Source organism: Gracilinanus agilis, chromosome X (assembly GCF_016433145.1).
Source record: "Gracilinanus agilis isolate LMUSP501 chromosome X, AgileGrace, whole genome shotgun sequence".
Taxonomy (NCBI): Eukaryota; Metazoa; Chordata; class Mammalia; order Didelphimorphia; family Didelphidae; genus Gracilinanus; species Gracilinanus agilis.
In genome coordinates, this window is record NC_058136.1 from 13,523,588 (window position 1) to 13,545,937 (window position 22,350).

The 22,350-nt window shown below is 43.4% G+C and overlaps 1 protein-coding gene across 1 annotated transcript; it reads left to right on the plus strand.

The window, feature by feature from the left end:
* The first annotated feature begins 11,075 nt into the window (after positions 1 to 11,075).
* Positions 11,076 to 21,285, plus strand: UTP14A (UTP14A small subunit processome component). Its single transcript, XM_044682725.1, has 8 exons — positions 11,076 to 11,137; positions 12,435 to 12,510; positions 14,181 to 14,251; positions 14,722 to 14,786; positions 16,114 to 16,256; positions 17,128 to 17,283; positions 20,909 to 21,028; positions 21,183 to 21,285. Exons 1-8 carry the CDS (start codon positions 11,112 to 11,114, stop codon positions 21,279 to 21,281), a joined length of 756 nt encoding a protein of 251 aa, XP_044538660.1. The 5' UTR covers positions 11,076 to 11,111; the 3' UTR covers positions 21,282 to 21,285.
* Positions 21,286 to 22,350: the final 1,065 nt, after the last annotated feature.

The window sequence follows — 22,350 nt, forward strand, 5'->3', positions numbered from 1 at the left end:
CGTCAGTGATGTTTCAGAGAACCTACTTATCAACTGCCCAAATTGTGCTGTGCTTTGTCTTTTTTTTTTTTGTCTATTTTTACTAGCTAGAGAGCATAAGGTGATTTTTTTCTTAACCCCTTACCTTCTGTCTTGGACTCAATACTGTGTATTGGCTCCAAGGCAGAAGAATGGTAAGGGTTAGGCAATGGGGGTCAAGTGACTTGCCCAGAGTCACACGGCTGGGAAGTGTCTGAGTTCAGATTTGAACCTAGGACCTCCTGTCTCTAAGCCTGGCTCTCAATCCACTGAGCTACCCAGCTGCCCCTATAAGGTGATTTTTAAAGTGGTCTTGATTTGGATTTCTCTGATCATTAGATAAAAAGATTTTACACAATAAAAAGCAATATCTCTAAAACATAAAATTAAAAAATAGATTGGAAAAATATTTCCAAGAAATATTGCAGATGTCAGATTATTTACTGCCTTGGGGGAAAAGGGGAGAGATTGGGAGGGAGAGAATCTGAATAACAAAATCTCAGAAAACAATTGTCCAAAATTGTTTCAACTTGTAATTGAAAAATAAAATGAAATTAATTTAAATTTTTAAAAAATAGTCTAAAAGTTGTGAACTGATCCAACCATTCTGGCTGGCAATTTGGAACTATGCTCAAAGGGCTATAAAAAAATGCCTGCCCTTTGATCCAGCCATACCATTGTTGGGTTTGTACCCCAAAGAGATCATAGATAAACAGACTTATACGAAAATATTTATAGCTGCACTTTTTGTGGTGGCAAAAAACGGGAAAAGGAGGGTATGCCCTTCAATTGGGGAATGGCTGAACAAATTATGGTATATGCTGGTGATGGAATACTATTGTGCTAAAAGGAATAATAAACTGGAGGAGTTCCATGTGAACTGGAAAGACCTCCAGGAATTGATGCAGAGCGAAAGGAGCAGAGCCAGAAGAACACTGTACACAGAGACTGATATGCTATGGTAAAATGTAATGGACTTCTGTACCAGCAGCAATGCAATGAAACAGGACAGCTCTGAGGGATTTATGGTAAAGAGCGCTACCCACATTCAGAGGAAGAACTGCAGGAGAGGAAACATATAAGAAAAACAACTGCTTGAACACATGGGTTGAGGCGGACATGATTGGGGATGCAGACTCGAAACTACCACACCAATGCAACTATCAACAATTTGGAAATAGGTCTTGATCAATGACACATGTTAAAACCAGTGGAAATGTGCATCAGCCATGGGTGGGGAGAGTGCGGGGGGTGAAGGGGAAAGTAGGAGCATGAATCATGTAACCATGTTAAAAATGAATATTAATAAATGTTTAAAAAAATAGTCTAAAAGCCAAAATCTATATGGAACTGATGCATATCTAGAAGACCAATACTGCAAACTATCCAATGGAGTACTAATCAAAAGAAACAAACAGACAATTTTGGAAAGAGAAAATACAACCTGTAATCAACTATATTAAAAGAAACTCAAATACTACAATGATCAAAGAAAAACAAATTGAGCATCCTTAGCCTTATGCTCACTAGAAAGGCATTTTTTTTCAAAAGCAAAAAATAAAGGCAAAATCCAATGTTATTTGGGCTGTGGGAAAACGAGCTCTCTGATACCATTGTTTTTTTAAGTTTGTTTTTCTTAAACTCTTACCTTCTGTCTTAGAATCACTACTGCATATTGGTTTCAAGGCAGAAGAGCGGTAAGGGCTGGGCAATAGGGTTAGCTGACTTGCCCAGGATCACACATCTAGGAATCATGAAGCAAATAAGAAAAAGGAAGATGAGATTTTAGAGAATAAATCAATCGAACCAGAACTTTATAAGCAATTAAATAGGGAAAAAAGACTAGGAAGGAAGAAAGGAAAAAATACAACCAAAAAGTCAAAAAGAGCAGAACTTTAGAGAGGCCTGGAAGGGACCACTAGACGAAGGTATTTTTTTCTGCTTTTTGGTTATTTTGGTTCACTTGTTTCTATCTTTTTTTTTATTTTTTTAAACCCTTAACTTCTGTGTATTGGCTCCTAGGTGGAAGAGTGGTAAGGGTGGGCAATGGGGGTCAAGTGACTTGCCCAGGGTCACACAGCTGGGAAGTGTCTGAGGTCAGATTTGAACCTAGGACCTCCCGTCTCTAGGCCTGACTCTCAATCCACTGAGCTACCCAGCTTCCCCTGTTTCTATCTTTTTAAATGCCAAGGCTTTTCTGTAAGATTTTAGTCTTTATTTTCTAAGGTCATTTGTTTTTGTTGATGGTTATTAAAATTAAAACATTTTTTTAAGTTTCAAGAAGAATATTTCCCATGGGACATCAGAGTAACATATGCTATTATGAAGTCCGATTTTAAATTTCTTTTTTTAATTAATAAAAATCTATTGTCTCTTCTTTCCGGTTTAAAAAGAAAATTGAAACTCTCATAACAAATATGCGTAGACAAACAAAACAAATTCTCATAAGGTCCATGTCCAAACAATACATGCCTCTTTTTACAGCCTGATTCTATCATTACTGTGATGCCTCTGCATCAGGAAATGGTAGCATAGTTCATCAGCAATACTCTGTATTGATGGTTAGTAACTGAGTTGATCAGTTATTCAATCTTTCAAAGTTGTTTGTCTTTACCATATTGTTGTAATGGTATGAATTGTTCTCCTGGTTCTGCTCATTTCACTTTGCATCAGTTCATAGAAGTCTGAAACTCTCTTTCATTATAGCTTTAATTTATATGACATATTAGGTTCATGTTTTTAACATGTTATCTCATTTGATTCTCACAATAATCTTGTGAGGCAGATATTATTATCCTCATTTTTCAGTTGAGGAAACTGAGGCAGACAGTAGTTAAGTGATTTGTCCATGGTCACATAACCAGAAGTGTCTAAAGCTGGTCCTGAACTCAAGTCTTCCTAACTCCAAGTTCTGCACTCTAGCCACCGTGCACCTTGCTACCTTTGGATACTGTTTTTTGAGACATTCATTGACTATGTGCCTATGTCAATTCTATCTTTAAATTCTATCTTTAAATGTAGGCCAGTGATTCCCAGAGTGGGTGCCACTGCCCCCTGGTGGGTGCTGCAGTGATCCAGGAGAGCAGTGATGGCCACAGGTGCATTTATCTTTCCTATTATTTGCTATTAAAATTTTAAAAAATTAATTCCCAGGGGGCTAAGTAATATTTTTTTCTGGAAAGGGGGCGGTAGGCCAAAAAAGTTTGGGAACCACTTTTGTAGGTTGTCCAAGGCAGCAACTCTAACTTGAAATATATAGACTATGCCTCTGCTGTGTCCCAGATCCCTCTGAATGAAGCTGTCCAGTTAATCAAACTGCCGATTAAAAATATCTTCTTTAACACTATTATAATGTAACAGCCTCTGTTTCTATAAACACTCTTAACACTGACAAAAGTACTTCCTTCATGCCATCTATGAAGGCGGTTTACAGATAAGGAAAGAGAGGTTCAGAGAAGGACAACTGACAGGTTGGGGTTACAACACTAGGAAACATCAAAGCCAGAATTCAACCCTGGACCTTCAGCTACTAAGGCCCATGCTCTTTTCCACCATGTAACAAATACTACCTTAGATTGGAGGCTCTCACTAACTCTCACAGATAATACTGCATAGACAGAGGTGCTTTACTAGGCTTTGTGATTATTTGGTAAAGAAGGAAAAATAATCGAATTCTATTTGTACCTCTGTTTGACAGGAGAAATCATTTGTTGGTTTAATGATCTGACAGCTGGTTATGGCAAACTCAAATTTTGGCTGAATATGCTATAAATACAGTCAATTACAATGGTTTTGCTTAACTCATTTTTAATGTGGTAGGTACAAAGGAGAGGGGGAAGGATATATTCAGTAAGAAATCTGATATGAAAACAAATGGCATCCATCCATGAAACAAAATAAAATCTACAATAAAAGAAATGTTGGTATAAAATATAGATCTGAGAGTTCGAATATATTGCTATTATCAGTGAATACCAGTAGCTTTTATCAAGCCAATGACGGTGGTGTCAAACTCAAACAGATACAGGCCACTGACTCAGACACAAGGATCCCTGCAGGACCCAAATTGACTTAGTTTTTAAGTGTCAAGTTACTATCTATGTTTTATTGTATTTTCATTTATTTTGTTAAATTTACATTTTATTCGGGTTTAGGCAGCACTCTGGAGTGTTGCTGGTCTTGAGCAGATGCAGAGACAATCCTAGGGAATCATTTTAATACTTGTTCTTTCCTTGAAGGCCTGATATTTGCACTAAATCCTTGACGCTCGCATTGTACTGGGGCTATCCCATTTATGTACCAACTGGCCGGGCTTCAGACATCCCAGGGCAAAGGAGTATGAGAAGGGCCTGACAGATCTTGCCGCATTCCCCCTGACACAGCAGAAATGTTAGTATTGGGGGAGAGGAAAGAGCCAGAGAAAGAGTGGGAAGGAGCAATGAGAAGATGGCAGGCCTGGCCCAAAGATTCCCCAGGAAAGTAGAAACAAGAACAAGTGAACAAGTAAAGGGAGGAGGGTTATAGTTTAGCCAATAAAAATGGCCCTAGCTAAGTAGGGAAAGAGTATCACAGAGCTTTGGGACTTGAAGGGAGGAGCTCTGTACTTGTCAAGGCAGCCCATTTCACACTGGGACAGCTTCAACTGCTTAGAAAGTTGCCTCCCCCTCAGTCTATCTCCCTCTTTGTATCCTCCCAGGATTGCTTTCTGATTCTGTACTCTCAGACCAAGGAGAGCACACCTAATACCATCCCCAAGAGTGAGGCCTTCAAAGGTATGAAGACATGCATTATGTTCCCTTCATGTTCTTCTCTTCTCTAGGCTCCCCCAATAGAGCTTCCTATATTGCCTGTTCTCAAAAACGTTTACCATTCAGATTGCCCTGCTCTGGGTACTTTCTGGTTCTCTCCTCATCCACTTTTGGTGGGTGTCCACCTTTCATCCAACTCTCACATGGGGCTCCAAGAAGCTGTAGCATGCCTCTCAGCCACACCCTAGGAAAACTGTCTGGGCAGATGGGCGGCTAAACCAAGCCTTGAACCCATCAGTGAGTTAGCAAGATGTCTACCCCAAGCACGTGAATGCTTCCCCAGTGGAAGGGGCGGATGACAACAATTTGTCCCAGAGGCCACGAAGGCAGGTGAAGCAGGCACTGTGGAACGCCTAGAGCTGTAAAAGTGAAATTTGGGAAATGCCATCTAAAAGTATATATATATTTTCTATGGACATGTGGGAGACTTTGAAACTACATTTCCCATGATTCCTCATGGTAGACAGGAAGTGGGATGATGTAAGAGAAGGGATATAGACTCCTGTAGTGACTTTGAACTTCCTCTTTAGCTACTGGGCGCAGGATGAGAGGGGAGGTAATTATGGCTAGGCGGCAGTTTTAAATTCTTATAAGCGCGTGGTCTAATGACTTTATCTATCAGCATGGCTTTAATTAAAATACTAATTTATATTATTATATCAGTCTTTATTATTTTTCATCGTAACAGAGCTTAGTCAGACATAGAAGATGTCATGGTCACACACTGCATTCCAGGCCACCGCCAGTCATCCTGACTTTTATCTCACCACTGGACATGGATAACTCTGGAAGAATGGAGCTAACAACTGTATGACTTGGCCTCCAGGAAATCCAATCCATGTGCAAGTCAAAACATCATCCTGTAATGTCATTAATCCTTTTTGAAAACAAAGGACAAGCAAGTTCTGTCCAGAGTCAAACTCAGTACTTCAGATATGATCTGACCAAGGCAGAAGAAAGCCCTGGGCCATCATCTACTTAGACTATTGAATTCAACAAATATTTATTAAGCACTCAACCTGTGCAAGGATAGGGAATGAGGTCCCAAAGACAAAAGGAAAGCCTGTCCCTACCCTCAATGGGTTTACCTCCTAAGGACCAGAGAATTTGAGTTTGGGGCAGTAATAACAACAGAGAGAGAAGTAAAGTTTTCCATGGGCCATGCAATGAAGGAATCTAGGAGATACCAAGTGGGAGGGAGTGCCTTGAATGTCTGGGGACAGCCTATGCAAAGGTATACACAGAGGTAGGAAATGGAGAATGGAGTTTGGGAAACAGAGAATAGGTCAGCTGATACGGCAAACAGAAAACATGCAAAGAAACAATGTAAAATAAATCTCTAAAGGCTATCTGGATCAAATCCGGCCTCAGACACTTCCCAGCTGTGTGACCCTGGGCAAGTCACTTGACCCCCATTGCCTAATCTTACCACTCTTCCACCTATAAGTCAATACACAGAAGTTAAGGGTTTAAATTTTTTTTTAAAGCATTTATTAAAGGCTATCTGGAACCAGACTGGGAAGGGTTTTAAATGCCAAACTGAGAAATCTGTTTTCTCCTAGAGGCAATGGGAAGCTACTGGAGATTTTTGAGTAGAGTTGTGACGGCCTTAGAAAGATCACACGTAAAATGGACACTTTTTGTTTATATACAATTCAAAACTTTTTGCACATGGAATGTAGTTTAAGTTAGAAAATTAACAGGTAAACTAGAAAAAAATCTTTGCCACAATTTTCTCTGATCAAGGTCTCACATCCGAGATACATAAGGAACTGATGAAAATGTATAAGACTATGAGGCATTCTCCAGTTTCTAAGGGGCCAAAGAATAGAAACAGGTCATTTTCAAGGGAAGAAATCCAACCTGTCAACCACCATATAAAAAAAGCTCTAAATCCCTAATACTGAAAGAAATGCAAATTAAAGCAACTTTATGGTTCACTTATTAGATTAGCAAAGAAGACAGAAGAAAAAAATGACAGATGTTGGAGGGGCTGTGGTAAAGCAGGTATGTTAATGAACTATTAATAGAGCTGAGAATTCTGGAAAGCAATTTGGAACTGTGCCCTCAAAGTCAATTAACTCGGCATACTCCGGCCCACTGATACTGCTAATAGACCCGGACCCCCAAAGGAATCAAAGAAAGAAGAAAAGGGCCCATATGTACACAGAAAGCTCTAATATAAAAAGTGGCATTTATGGGAGTTCTTTCAAGGCAGCCAAAAATTGGAAATTAAGGGACTGTCTTCCTGTTGGGAAATGATGAAACAAATTGTGGCATATGCATGTAATGGAATATTATCATACCATAAAAAACCAGTCACACACCTTCTATGTGCTAGGCACCATGCAAAAAAAGGCACAAAAGCAATCCCTGGCCTCAAGAAGTTTCTAGTCTAATGAGGAAGACAACATGCAAACAACTATATATAAACAAGATATCTACAGGATAAATTGGAGATCATCTCAGAGAAAAGATACTAACGTTAAGGAAGACTGGGCAAGTCCTGAAGAAGATGGGACTTTAGCTGAGATTGGGAGGAAACTAGGAACGCTAGGAGGTGGAAATGAAGAGAGAACAAGTTCTAGGCATGGGATGGGGGAAAATACCTGGAGTCCAGAGCCCAACCAGCTTGGACTACAGCAATAGTCCAGGTGTGAAGTGATGAGACCCTGCACCAGGGTGGTAGCAGTGTCAGAAGAGAGAGGCAGATCTATAGGAGAGATAATATCGAATACAGGCAGACCTATAGGAGAGATAATATCGAATAATGTCAAAACAAGAGATCGTGACAACTAGTTGGATGTTGCGAGGTTGAGGAGTTAATGAGTGTGAGGGGTTGAGGATGACACACCTGGGTTGTGCAGGTAAGGCTGGATAAATAAAAGTGATAAAATGAACAGTTTCAGAGGAAACAGGGAAGACCTCTATGAACTGATGCAGATTCAAGTGAGCAGAACTAGAAGAACAATTTATACAATAAAAACGTTATGGAGAAAACCAACTTCGAAAGACTTATTTCAATCTAATTTTTGGCTGCACAGTGGTATTACTCGTAATTAAAACTCAGGCACTGAACTATGCTGCCAAAAAGGAATGATGAGAATACATTGCATTGTCTTGCTACTAAGAAAATATTATTTTAATGAAGTGCCTTGATTATGTAGGATTGCTATTGATATCACTGTCATTGGTAATGAATATTTATTAGAAAAAATGTGGCAAGCACATAGGCTTTAAAGTGGGCACCATTTGGATTTTTGAATCACTGAATTGCTAAGACACATATGCTGCGGGATTATTTTTCCATCTTTCCATATTGGTAGCTGTATTGAAAGATGGATTGTGGGAAGAAGATGCTGGTCACAAAATGAGGAAGCTACTGTAATAGTCCTGGTTGTTAATTGTATGAAAGGAAAGAAGAGCACAATAGATGGGAGAGATGTATAGAAACCAGTAACTCTTGGCAAATGATTCAATGGAAGGGGATGGTGGTCAAAGACAATGAAGAGTAGAGAATGACAAAAAAATCTAAAGACAAAAAAAGGAAAATATAGAAACAATATTAAAATTTCAAAAGAAGGGGCAGCTAGGTGGCTCAGTAGAATGCCAGGAGGTCCTGCGTTCAAATATAACCTTAGGCACTTCCTAGTTTGTGTGACCCAGGGCAAGTCACTTAACTTGTTGCCTACCCTTTATCACTCTTCTGCCTTGGAACAGATACTTGGTATTGATTCTAGGATGGAAGTTAAGGGTTTAATTAAGAAAAAAAACGTGGAAGATGACTCTGAGGTTGTGACCTCTGTGGCATGGATACAGATGCCTTTTTACTTAGAATTTCAAGGTTCCAGGTAAAAACTTTCCTAATCTTTGTTGGGTGCACATGATCTCTGGTCAAATGTAACATTGTTCCTCTATATTTTAAGTTATGTTTCAGCTTCCAAGTAGATAACATTTTTCTAAAAAGTTATTTACTTCCCATTTCTGCCTTTCTCTTACTTTTGCCTGATAGCAGGGTGGAGAAAAAAAGAAACTTTGTCTTTAAGGTCTTTAGTTTGGTAAGCCTGAGACTTCATCATTTTTAGGAATGCCTTTTCAGTTCCTTCTGATGGTGTCACTTTGTCACATGGAAATGTGAAACATAAGTGGAGAGATGGAATTAACAGCTTGATTAAAAGGAACCCATTTGACTTGATTTCACTTGATTTTGACTGACTCACTGATCTCTCCAGTTGTTACTGTATTGTCCCTCTTGATTTACAATTTGTATACTTACTGTTTTCCTCCAAAGAGAATGCAAACTGTCCAAGGCTTAGTAAGGTTTGGAGTTTATTTTTGTATTCCAAGCACTAGTACAGTAGTATACAGCAGCATAATGCCTTGCACATCCACAGTAGGAACCTAAAGGTTTTTTGAATTGAACACACACACAGATTTGGTCTGCTTCGTGCCGAGGGATGTTTTCCTGTCTCCCCCAAGAAAACAAAGCAACTTTGGCTCTGTGAGAATTTAGGAAAATAGCCTGGTTTATTATTCTTATATGCCAGGCTGCCTATCAGTGCCAATCCAAATTCTTCATTCAACCTGGAATCGAAGGAAATTCCCACGCCCCCCTCCCCCCCCATACAGTGTCTTCCTTTCTATTCAAATTTTGTTTTCAGGATGCTTAGTCAGTTAGTCTGTTCTTTGGCTGATTGAGTTAGACCAGTGATGGGCAACTTTTTAAAGAGGGGGCCAAATCTGTCAGTCTGTTTCTAAGGCAACTCTTTGGAAGTTTCATTGTACTGTATCCTACTCGTTGTCTTCGTCAGATTCGGAATAAAGTCACAGGGCTGGACAGAACATTTCAGGGGGCCGCATCTGTCCGAAGTTTGCCCATCACTGGACAGCACACCTGACTTGAGTTCAAAACAACTGCCATCTAGATGTTGACCTAAGGGTTTGAAGAGTACTTTCTATCCATTCCATCACAGTGGCTTCTCACAAACTGAGGAAAGTGAGGTGTAGAGGGGAAATGACTCAGCTCACATACCTAGCAAGCATTTAAGGTAGGATTCAAACAAGTCCCTCCTGACTCCCTACCCAGGACTCAAATTGCTTAATAAATGGTTCCAGGAAATCCCACTTCTATCAATAAGATCACAGGAATGTGGACCTGGAGCTGGAAGGAATCTTAAAGGTTATCTCACCAACCTTTCACTTTACAGAGGAAGAAACTGAGGCCTGAGGAGTGAAGTGACTTGCCAGGGTGACAAAAGGCTTCTATATTTGAGACAATATTGGGAAAGTGCTCAGCACAATGCCTGGCACATAGTAGGCAATTAATAAATGCTGGCTCCCTCCCCCTCCCTAGAACTGGAAAGGCCCTCATATGTTAGTTTTCTAGTCCAACTCCTTCATTGTACAGATAAAGAAACTGAAGTCTGAGATGCAGTCACTTGCCCAAGGTCACACATAGGATTATAGACCTGGAAGGAACTTCAGATTTCATCTCTACCTACCATGCCATTTTACAGATTAGGAAACTGTGGTCAAAGGTCTGTATTTGAAGTGACTTGTCCAAGGTCACACATCAGATCTATAGCAAAAAGGGCCCTCAAGGGCCATCTGGTTCAATTAATTTTACAGAGGAGGCCCGGGGAAGGATATATTAAGTGATCGTCACAGGATTGTAAATTTCAGAGGCCAACTAGTTCTACTCCTTCAACTTACAGAGAAGGAAACTGAGGCCTGGGGAAGGGAAGGTCCCACACAGAATCCCGGATCGGATTTCGATAGGCCATCAGGCCAAGCCCGTGGTTTTCCGAAGGAGGACACTGAGCACTTGCATCCCTACCTAGACTGAGGGCTCTCTCTCCTTTTCTCCCCGGAATTAACGTGCTCTGGCTCGTGGTTGGCCACTACATCGCCACGACACGTAAACACAGTTGACAAGGCAGCTCTGTCGTCACTGAGTGCGTAAGTTAGTTGGCCGGCCAGCCCCGTCCCTGCCCCCACCCCCACCCCCGGCTCGAGCCGGAAGGCGCGGCCCGAGGGAAGTTCGAGGCTCCGCCGGCGAGGCCAAAGAAGGCTGCAGGGGAGGGGTCGGAGGTGACTGCCCGGAGGCCTCGAGCCCTGATCCCTCAACTCTCCCGAAGGAGAAGACCAGTCTCCAGTCGGTAGCAGACAGCGGAAATGGCGCGCGCCTAGAGGCGGGACCGGAGGCGGAAGCGTCCACAGGCCAGGAAGTGGCGTTCTTCGGCTTCCGCCTCCGCGCCCACGTGAGATTGCCGGCTGCTTACCAACATGAACGGGAAAGTCTCCGAGAAGAGGTGAGAGCGATCCTGGGCCATGGCCCGGAGCGGGGTGGCTTTCCGCCACACTTGCCGCGATCTGTCCCGATCTCAAGGGCTCTTTCTCTTTCCGGGCCGGGGCTCCTATCGATCCCTCCCTTCCTCTTTCCTTCCATGGACAGGGCCTCGCTCCCTTCACTCCGGCTCTCCAGCGGGCTGGTTTACCATTCTCTGTTCTTGCCTTGGCTGCATACGTGTCTGAGAGTTCAGTGGGACCAGGACTTCCGTCTTGTCTACGCTTTCTCTTCCTTTCTCCTCTGCCAGATTGTAGGGATCTGATAAAGAAATGTCTGTTGAATAGCTTCTACCTCCCTCCCTCAATCATCGATAAACTTTGATTAAGCGCCTACTCTGTGCCAGGCATTGTGCTTGCGCTTCCTGATCCTGCTGTCCTTTAATCTCACTGGCTCTCTTCAACATTTAATGCCCTCGTTTTGGATGTTTTAGTATTTTGCAGTTGTCTACCTGCTGTCACTTTCCGTGGCATATTCTTCACGAGATCGTAGGATTTAGAACTAACTGGAAAGGACCTTAGCTTTCAGTTCAACTCCCTCATTTTACGAATGAGGAAACTGAGGCCCACAGAGGTGACATGACTTGCCCTGAGTCTCATGGCTTGTAAGTGGCACCGGAAGTCTGATTCCAGATTTAGTGCCCTTTTCTGCAATACTAAATTACTCTCAGTAAAAAGTGATACTTTTGTTTATTGTTGTTAGTATATAACAATTTTCTTCAACTTTGTGTCTTTGTTATTACTTTGTTCCTTGTGGGTTGTGGCTTAATTACCTCTCTTCATTACTGTTACTTTCTCTGCTGGTGATTAGCTGATGAAATACCACTCACTTGACAAGGTTACTTTAAGCAACCCCAATTCATAGAACATGCTAAGGAAAGATTCAAAGGCAAAGAGAGTTTCCAACCTTGAAAAGCTCCCAATCTAGTGATATAGTTAGGGCTTACCCAAAGGTGCACCTAAAGGTGTTGCCTCTTGTCCTCACTTTTTGTCCTTTTGCCTAGAACTTGACAAGATTGACCTGGGGAAATGGACTAGGAAGTATAAGCCAATGGGATGGAACTAAAACCAAAAGGTTTAGTCCCCCAGTTCTATGATAGTGCTTAATACCTCTCTAGTAGATGGTATTTGGTTTTATAGATTCCTAAAGCCTTGTTCAGTCTTCCAGGCTCATGTGAGGAGACAGTTTTGTGGGGCTGCAATTTATTTATGTGGAGGAAGGGATGTTATTGGTAGTGACATTTCTCTGTTGCCTTCTGTCAGTCTTCTGGCATTGAGCCACCAGGGAAAAGCAGTGGATTCGCTAAAAGATTTCTCTCAGAGTGCCAGTGAAGATGAGGTAAGTGATAACTACCATGGTAAGACTCAAGAAAACCCTGGTGCAAAGGTGCCATGGGGATATGATTTGTACCTTATTCTTTTTGTTCGTGTGAAACAGCCACATTTTCCTTTCATTATAACTTGAACAGCAGAAGTTGTGGCACCCACTCACCCACCTGCGTACCCATTCCCCAGAGGGGTTTCTGAATTCCTCCCCAAAGTTAAATAATAAGTTCCTGAAAAGGTCAAGCAAAGAACCAGTAAATGTTTGTCTGGGTTTTCCCCCCATCTGATCCAATCAGCAAATATTTATGGATATCTAAGATGGTCTAGGCCAGTGAGTCCCAAAGTGGGCGCCACTGCCCCCTAGTGGGTGCTGCAGTGATCCAGGGAGGCGGTCATAGCCACAGGTGCATTTATCTTTCCTCTTAATTGCTATTAAAATTTTTTAAAAATTAATTTCCAGGGGGCTAAGTAATATTTTTTTCTGGAAAGGGGGCGCTAGGCCAAAAAAGTGTGGGAACCACTGTGCTAGGCATTATGTAGAGCATAAAGAAGTATAAGACCTACTCCCTCTGCCCTCAAGAAGATTAAGCCTGAGGTGGAGGGGGGGTGGGATGCAACAAGATTAGCTCCTGTTCATTACAGTTCTCCATTCACCCAAGTTAGGCTTCTAAAGAGGTGGCCAGAATCATCTGATTAAAAGGTGCTTATTGGATCCCTGACATACGCTGTAGTTGCCAAAACCCTTTCTGTGCTTCAGTTTGAAGCAAATCATGCAAATAACCATTTCTCCCAGGAAAATGGAAATGTCACAGACAACTGTACTGGGATGTGGAGTTGTCTTTTCCTGGGACAGGCCTCTCGAACCAGAGGACATAAAGTCAGAAAGAACCTTAGAAGTCACGCAGTTCATGACTTTAATTTGACAGACCTCCGAGAGAGGAGAGGATTTGCCCAGGGTTGCATTGTTAGTAAGTAGCGCAGCTAGGAGTGACAATGTAACTAACAACCATGTCAGACTTGCTGCAGTACTCATCGTTACACTATAATGCATGCTGGTTATACTGCACCTTTGCTCCTAGAAGGAAGTATCTCAGCTGATCTTAGAGGATTCATGTTCCTTATTGGGGATTACTTCTCAATAATTCCTGTCAGCCTGATTCATTGATCTCTCTGTCCAGGCCTAAAGCCAATCTTTTTTTTTTATTATTATATTTTTATTTTGAATATTTTCCCCTAGTTACATATTTCATGTTCTTTCCCTCTCCCCGAAACCCAATCCCCCCTCCCCCCCGTAGCCGATGCACAATTCCACTGGGTTTTACACGTATCATTGATCAAGACCTAATTCCACATCATTGATAGTTGGACTAGAGTTATTGTTTAGTGTCTACATCCCCAATAATATCCCCATTAGCCCCTGTGTTCAAGCAGTTGTTTTTCTTCTATGTTTCTCCTCCCACGGTTCTTCCTCTGGATGTGGCTGGTTTTCTTTCTCATAAGTCCCTCAGCCCATCTTTTTGTTTGTGTTGAGCTATCTCCACATCGTCCCCCATCTGCTTACCCACCATGTCTTCCAAACATCACACACATTGAGGGCTCACCATACATGTTGTGCCCGTATTGGCTCAAGCACTCTTCTGTCTCAATTGGGCAATGATTCTTTGTATCCTTTTCTGTCCGAAGGAGGTCATTGATGGGGAGAGAAACCACCGAAAGCTCCTGGAGAAGATTGGATACCTGGATGGCAAGAATAGGTAACATACCTCTGAGATTGGACAGAATTTAGCTACATTGAGATAATACTAGGCCTAGGACTAGAAGGGACCTTAGAAGTCATCTAGTCCAACCCTTTGATTTACAAAAGAAGAGCCACAGAGGGTCACTAACTTGCTGGAGGCAGTCCTGCACTTAAGCAAGTAATGGAGACAGAGTTTGAACCCAGGTCCTCCAACTACAATTCAGTATTTTTTTCCCTTTGCACCTCACTGTCTTCATTCTTTCTGTTGGTTTGAATTAGAATTACTGGTGCTTTCAAGGGACTGAGTCTCTATAACACTGGGCCTACACTCAAGGCTTCCTCCAGCCCTTCCCAGGACATGGGGCCATTGTGCAAAGGATGCAGCTCTAAAAGTCAAGATTAGCAATTGCCTTAGGAGGAAGTGAGCCTCGAATTGGGATGTTATATCTATTTCCACATTCTCGTTCATCTCATGTTTCATTTCAGACAGAGATTGGCTGAGCGTTCTGAGGCCAGTCTGCAAGTGTCAGAGTTCAATGTCAGCAATGAAGGTAAGTGGGCAGGAGAGCAAGAGGTGTGTCTGCTTATGTAGTCACGGGATCCCAAAGCACAAGTTGTCCTGGCCTCATGCTCCGCAGCTCTAGATATTGACATGCTGTCCACCTTTGTGTGAGAGCTGGAAACGTAGCAAGCACTCTGGAATTCTTGCTTTCCCCAGCTGCCTTGTGCCAAGGGCAAGGTTTCCTTCAGAGGTTTGGGGGGGAAGAAGGGGTATACAGCAAGACAAGAAGCCCCGCAAGGGCACATGGAGGTTGAGTGACAGAGGAACTGCCGGGGGAAGAGCTGACCATTGCTAATAAGGACAGTAGATAGCATTTATAGAGTGCATTAAGGGCTGCAAAGCACTTGGCATATGTTATCTCCTCACAAGAAGCCATGGGTGTAAGGGATATTATTATCCACATCTTATAGGTGAGGAAACTGAGGCAGACTGGTGAAGTGACTTGCCCAAGATCACACAGCTACTAACTGTCTGAGACCCAAGTTTAAACTTAGCCTTCTTGACTTCAGACCCAGCCCTCTATGTACTGCTCCACCTAGCTGCCTCAGTTCACTAATATTTCCACTGAGGTCCCCACCTTGGACAGGCTACACCCATCGATCACTGACTTCTAATTTAAAAGTGATGGAAGAGGGCAGCTGGGTGACTCAGTGGACTCAGAGACAGGAGGTCCTGAGTTCAAATCTGGCCTCACACTTCGCAGCTGTGTGACCCTGGGCAAGTCACTTAACCCCCATTGCCTAGCCCTTACCTTTCTTCTGCCTTAGAACCAATACACAGTATTGATTCTAAGATGGAAGGTGAGGATTTAAAAAAAAAGTGATGGATACAGGGTACCTGGTGGACCATTTCACCATAGACTATGAAGCTGGGTCTTCCTCTCCAATATTATATACATTATATTATTATTATATTATATATTATAATATTACATTATATACATTACCCAGAGCAAATAACAGTTTTGAACAGGTCAGGAATAGCTAATATTACTATTATTTCCTCCCTGAACGTCCTCACTGGGGGCGAGCTATATGCCGAAGGACATTTTTTTTAGGCGTTAAAGCATGGATGTGTTTGTAGCCCTTTGCTCAGTGTATTTTGGGAAAGTTTTGAATCTGGATGGGGCTTTTGGTGAAGGGGATGGGGTGGAAGGGAAGGGAGGGCCTGCACTGTGCTAAGCACTTTCAACACCTCATCTCATTGGATCCAGTGAGCTTCCCCAACTGCACCATCTCAGGAGCAGTCTCCTCCACCCCTGGCTTCTCTCTCACCCCATTCTGCCCCCCTCTAAGAAGTTTGGTGCTTATATACAGGGACTGGGGAGCAGCTGGATCTTGCTGAGCTGCTTGGCCCCCTCAAGCCTTCCTCCTCACTGGGCACTGTGAAGAAGCAACTGAAAAAAGTCAAAAAGAAAAAGACGGTGGACTTACCTCTTAGCAAAGAGGAGAGGGAACGGGTGAGTGATGCTTGAGAGAAAAGAATGGGCATGATCAGGTAGAAATAGAAATGACCCAAAACTAGATGCATCCCATTGCCTTCCATATTGAATGGGGCATGATCAGCAACGTTTTACGTGCAGGCTTGCCTAGATTTTATAGGTGAAGTGTCCTTGAACCACGGTGGTTAAACCTACCCTCTTAGTAGCAGCGGTTGGGTAACAAAACAAAAGCAATTTTTTAAAGTTTCATTAAGTTGATTCCTACCAAAGGGCACAGTGAGGGGCCTTGTGCTGAGGGTGGATCCGTTTTGATGGCATCATTGAGAATTCTGGTACTGAACAAGCTGGGTGCCTCTCAGCAACTGGGGTAGATTTGGGGTACATCTCAATTCCAGAGCCATTTTTGTTTCTGCAACTGGGAGCGGTGAGGTTCTCAGCCCATTTCAGCAGTTTCCTGAGAGAGCCAGCCAGACTCGGACGTTCCTCAGAGAACCCAGCCCCCTAACTTGGGACTTCAGGTGGCCAGTGGCCCATTAAAAATTTGGTGGGTCAATGAGCTCCTTGGTGTGGATTTTCTGCTGGGTCAGACTGCAGCTCATCTATAGCCCCTCATCTTGTGATTTCCATGAATCCTTCATGAAGGATCCACCTAGGGCTCCTTCCTAGAAGCCTTCCTCTGGAGCTTAAGAGAGTTTTTTGGGCTCCATGTAATACCTGGCTCTAGATCTCAGGCATCTCGCTTATGGATGATATTCTAGGTGTTGAGGATCTAAGGGGAAGTTGGAGTGTCCTGGTAACATGATAAAAGCCAACTCTGACTGTTCCGAGGCTCTGATCAAAAATCTTCTGACCTTGAGTTCTGGGCACTTGGTTGCTTTGCCTCTTTCAGATCCATAGGGAAGCTGCATACAACAAAATCTCCCAAGACATGACCAAGTGGGATCCAGTAGTCCTGAAGAACCGAAGGGCAGAACAACTAGTGTTTCCTCTGGAACAGGATGGAGTCCTAGATAACTGCATCGAGGAGGTTCTCGGGGGCTGGAAGGTATGTTTGGTACAAGGTGGAGCCCAGCTCCCACCAGGGGACAGAGGTTCCAGGGCCTAATGTGGCTTTGTAGAGGAGAAACAATAAGAGCTGCCATCTCCAGTGTTCCTGTGTATGCGGAGTGCTCTTCACCAGTGTCATCCCCTAATCCTTCCAGCATTCCTCCCTGTGAACGCCATCCTCCAATGCACTGAGTTGTTTCTATGAGGAAGGAAGGGAGCCGTGTCATTTCTGTTCTACCAGTACAAATAGTTTTGAGAAATTTTTAGAGCTGCAAGAGTCTTCATGTCACAGATACTGAGATTAGAGCTGGGAAAGGTTCAGTGCTGGCCTTTTCCTTGTCTCTCTGCACACACCATCATTTTTTCAAGGGCTTCTCTGCAGACTGCCCTAGAAAACCACATATTGACATTATCTGTGTCATACTGTATTTTATCTATTTTGTTAAATTTCCCAATTATTTAATATTTGGACTAAAAAGTTTGATACCTCTGGTCTACTCCAGCCCCGGCATGATATGATTTTCTTTATTTGATTCTGGCATTGTAAGGGCAGAAAAATTCTGTCAAATTCAGAGTGATCTTGGGAAACAGGAATTCTTTATTTGGGATTCTACCTCTGGGGCATGTTAATACCAGAGCCCATAGTTTGCTCACCAAACAGCCAAGAAATACAATAATAAGGACGTTTCTAGAGGGGTTTGATGTCACATGTACTAGCTCTTGATTTTCACAACAAGCCCATGGAGCAGGTACCATAGACATTGCTGTCTCTATCCTACAAGATAGATACTGAGGTGCAGACAGGTTAAGTGTCCTCAGCTGAAGAGTGCTGCTGCCAATGAAAGGAAGAATGACTACATCTGAAAAGTTAGCTCTCTGAGACTTCGGACTATGGTAAACTACAAAGCAGCTGGTTCTTAGTCCACCAGAGGCATGGGATCGAGGGCGGGACTAGGCCTAGAGCTTCCACAAATATACATTGAGTGGCAGGCATAGACACATAGATCATGTAGGACATCTCATCGTGGTAACCCCAACCAGGCAGGCAGGCATCAGCGCTTGCTTGGACCTTTTTTCTCCCTTGCTGCCTCATCTTAAAAAACCAGAGACCATCTAGTGCCCTGTTTGTCAGCAAAATATGTAACTTGAGTAGCATAAGGGGGGTTTCTCACAAGAACACACAGCAGCCTGTTGAGGGGGTTGCAGTTATGTTGAATGGCATGAAGAAATTCTGTTGTCATTCAAGGGTATTTGCCCTTCACAGGCTAGCCTGGTAGAGTTCAAAGGTGCCTGCAGGCCCACTCCATCTCACTGGGGGATTTTCCCTCTTTTGCTGGCCTGCCCTCCAGAGCCAAAGGGGAATAAGCAACTAATTGATGATGAAGGAGTTATAGGGGCTATCTACCGAACGCATGCAACCTGCCCTGCTAACTCCACACCCAGCCTGGGTGGGCTCCAGAGACTTACAAGGCACTCTGGTACTAGATGCTATGAAAGCATCCGCAACTTAAAATGCATTTTCAGGATGGGAAATTGTGACATGTTAGGTAAGAGAATAATATCCGGCATTTGGTAGTGCTTAGAGGCTTAAAGTTTTTTTAAATTTCAAGCACTGGTTTAGGCCAGGTACCAATCACCCACATGCTAGTGCTGCCAAAGTCGACTGAAATAAAGTCATTGGGAAACATTCCACAAAAAAAATAAAAATACAGTAAAACATGAATAGCATGAAATTTTCAAACTAAGTCAATATGTGGCCCTTATTTCTATTTGAGACTGACATCACTGGTGGAGGCTACCAGGGTGACTTTTGAGCTTCCTTCCTTAACACTTTTTTTTTTTTTTAAACCCTTCCCTTCCAGTTTGGAATCGATTAGAAGAGCGGTAAGGACTACGCAATGGAGGTTAAGTGACTTGCCCAGAGTCACATAGCTAAGAAATATGTGAGGCCAGATTGGAACCCAGGACTTCCCATCTCCATGCCTGGCTTTCAGTTCACTGAGCCATCTAGTTACCTCATTGTACCTTTATTCTTGAGAAAACGATGTTTTCTAGGAATCTGACAGAGGAGCCTTGTTTCTAAACTTCCCCAGACATTTATCGCTTTTATCGTGATTGTGGTCAGCTCTTCCCACTAAGGAAAGCCATGTGATTAAAGGGGAGGGTGACGTGTAGATGAGGATTTGAGACTGCAGCCAGACAACCGGGACTGGTGGAACAGTGGCCATCTCTACTGACTGCTATTGAAAGTGAAAACAAGGGGCAGATAGGTGGCAGCGTGCTTAGAGAGCCAGGCCTGGAGTCAGGAGTCAGACCTGGGTTCAAATCTGGCCTCAGATACTTCCTAGCTGTGTAATCTTGGGCAAGTCACTTAAGCCCAAGTGCCTGGGACAGAGGGGAAGGGAAGAGAGAAAGAGAAAGAGCAAATGAATTGACTCTGCTAGTCCTCGGAGTTTGAGCTAGAAGGGACATTTGAGATCTTCCACTCCAACTCCTGGTATTGCAGTCCATATGTTTCCTACACACAGAACCAAGGCATCGTGTGCAATGCACTGTGGAGTTTAGGGAATTTCAGGCAAAATGAGGAAATGACTGGGGTTAAATTTGAACTGTCAGGAAACAGGCTAATTACATGAAGGTCATATTTTTGCTCAGGCAACGTCCTTTTGTGCTCAGGAAATTTGAAAAAGAAAACAAGCCTAAAAATGCCTTGTTTTTCTCCTTTAATCACACCACAAGTGAACAGTACAGAGCTGGGGACTGACAATAGCCCATCACCCACATATGTCTACATGATTGGTAGCAGCTGGCTCTTCTGAAGTTTGGTTAATGGGTTTTGCCTCGGAGCTGTCATCCAGATTTTTTTCCTTGCTTTACCATCAGCTGTAAAGAATGCTGATCTTAAAGTCTAACCTTTAAAGTCTAACCATCCCTCCAGAAAGTAAATAGAAAGGCAAGGATCTGATCTGAATCCATGAAGAACCGGACTGGAGGAGGTTCTTGCTCTGGGCAATAGAGCAGATTTTGCAGCATACTTCATCTGAAGTATTAAGAGGAGAGTGAGAGGCCACTGTTTCAACTCTGACACTTAATTAGTAGTGAACCTCTGGGCAAGTCACTTGGCCCGTGTCAGCCTCAGTTTTCTACTCTGTGAAAATCTCACCAGGGCATTTGTTTTAGAGCTGGAAAGGGCCCTTAGAAACCATAAAGTCCAACCCATTTATTTGACAGAGCAGGAAAAAAAACAGTGAAGCAAAGGGAAGACCAGTGACTTGGCCAGGATTTGAACATGGCCATTCTCAATTCCAGATTTAGGGTTCTTTCCCCTATTCAGGTGTTACAAGGGAGCATTTTGTTAAGTCTTGAAGTATTCTAGAAGTTGACCAAATTTCCTCCTTTAGGTGGCTGTATGGTTTCTGAGAATGAGCCTGGAAATCACAGTAAGAACACCCTCACCACCACCAGGCCCAGATATTGAAGAGCAAGGCTGCTCGCTTTAGGCCCATGGCAGCCAGTCCTGGCTAGCTTTCTAGGCCACCTCCAGTGGCATCAAGCAGGGAAAGATAAGAAGGGAAGGTGTGGGCACCTTGCTCAGATTTTCTGTGTTTTCTTGTATTGTGAAGGCAAGAACTCCCCTGGAAAAGGAAATTTTTAACCTCCTGCACCAGAACAAGCAGCCTCTGACTGACCCTTTATTGACACCAGTAGAAAAGGAGTCCTTAAAAGCCATGAGCCTAGAGGAGGTGAGTAACAGATTTGCTTGGCCCCTTCTCCCCCACCCTCCCCCCCCCCCACCCCAAGCTTCTTCCCCCTACCTTAGTAGGTATCTCTAGCATGCCCGCTCTTCCCCAAGCTGCCTGTAAGCCCTGATGTTACCATCCCTGTCGTTCATTGTAGGCCAAGCAGCGCCGAGCAGAGCTCCAAAAAGCCCGGGCCCTGCAGTCCTACTATGAGGCCAGGGCTCGAAGAGAGAAGAAAATCAAAAGCAAAAAGTAAGAAGAGGCCGCCGGGAGAATGGGCCATTTCTTTTATTTTCCATTTGAGGGAAAAACTCTGGTTTATGCCTTGCCATAAACCCCTAAGGGAAGCAACGCCACTGGCTGGCCAAAGGCAGCACCAGACAGCAACAAGAACACTGACTTTCAAGACGCAGGACACCTTGGTTCAGATTCCAGCTTCTGCTGCCTCCCAACCACATGTGCATGGACAAAGCAATTCCTCTCTGAGCCTCAGTTTTCCCCTCTAGAAAATGAGGGGCTTGGACTTACTGCTGTTATGAATCTTAGGATTTAGAGCCAGAAAGGGTGTTGGAGATCATCTTCCTCCAACCCCTCTCATTTTAGAGGGGAGGAAACTGAGACCCAGAAAGAAAAAGTGACTTGCCCAAAATCACACTGGAACATAGTTTGTAACTGAGCTGGAAATGACACCAAGATTCTCTTGTCATCTCCAAATCCAGTGGTTTTGTAGCTCTAAGTCCTATTATCAGTTTGTTGGTAGAATGGGCCATGTGGAAGGGCAGGGCATTCTCCAAACAGGTGAGACTTCCCTTGAATGGCCCCGACCAATGCCATTAGAACTTGTTTTTTTTTTTGTTTTGTTTTGTTTTTTTTTTTGTTTTTGCTCTGTTTAAAAAGCAACTTCTCAGGTTTTAGCCAGATAGTTCCTTCTTTGTCAAAGGGGAAAATGTTGCTCAATAGCCCTGGCCTAATGACCTCCTCTTCCCCAGGCACCAGGGAAGGGCCAGACATGTGTCATAAAAACTGTTTGGGCTAATAGGGATGGATTTCTCTGCCCACCTCCTCTTCAGCCCATCTTTAAGCCCTCTAGGAATTAACTTTTTCTCAGTCGTCTAGGAGCAACAGGGCACACCTACATTCTATCCCCAGCGCCCCACCCTTCCTAGGACAACCTGAGGAACTCTGAGGGCTGCTGGCAGTGAGATAAAGGGATCCTGGTCATCTTCAGAAGGGGGTCAGTACCCAAAGCTGCCTCCTGGGATGGGGCGCCACTCCACCATCACAGTGTCTCCTCCCTTTTGTGGCCATCCTACTGCAGGTTTCAC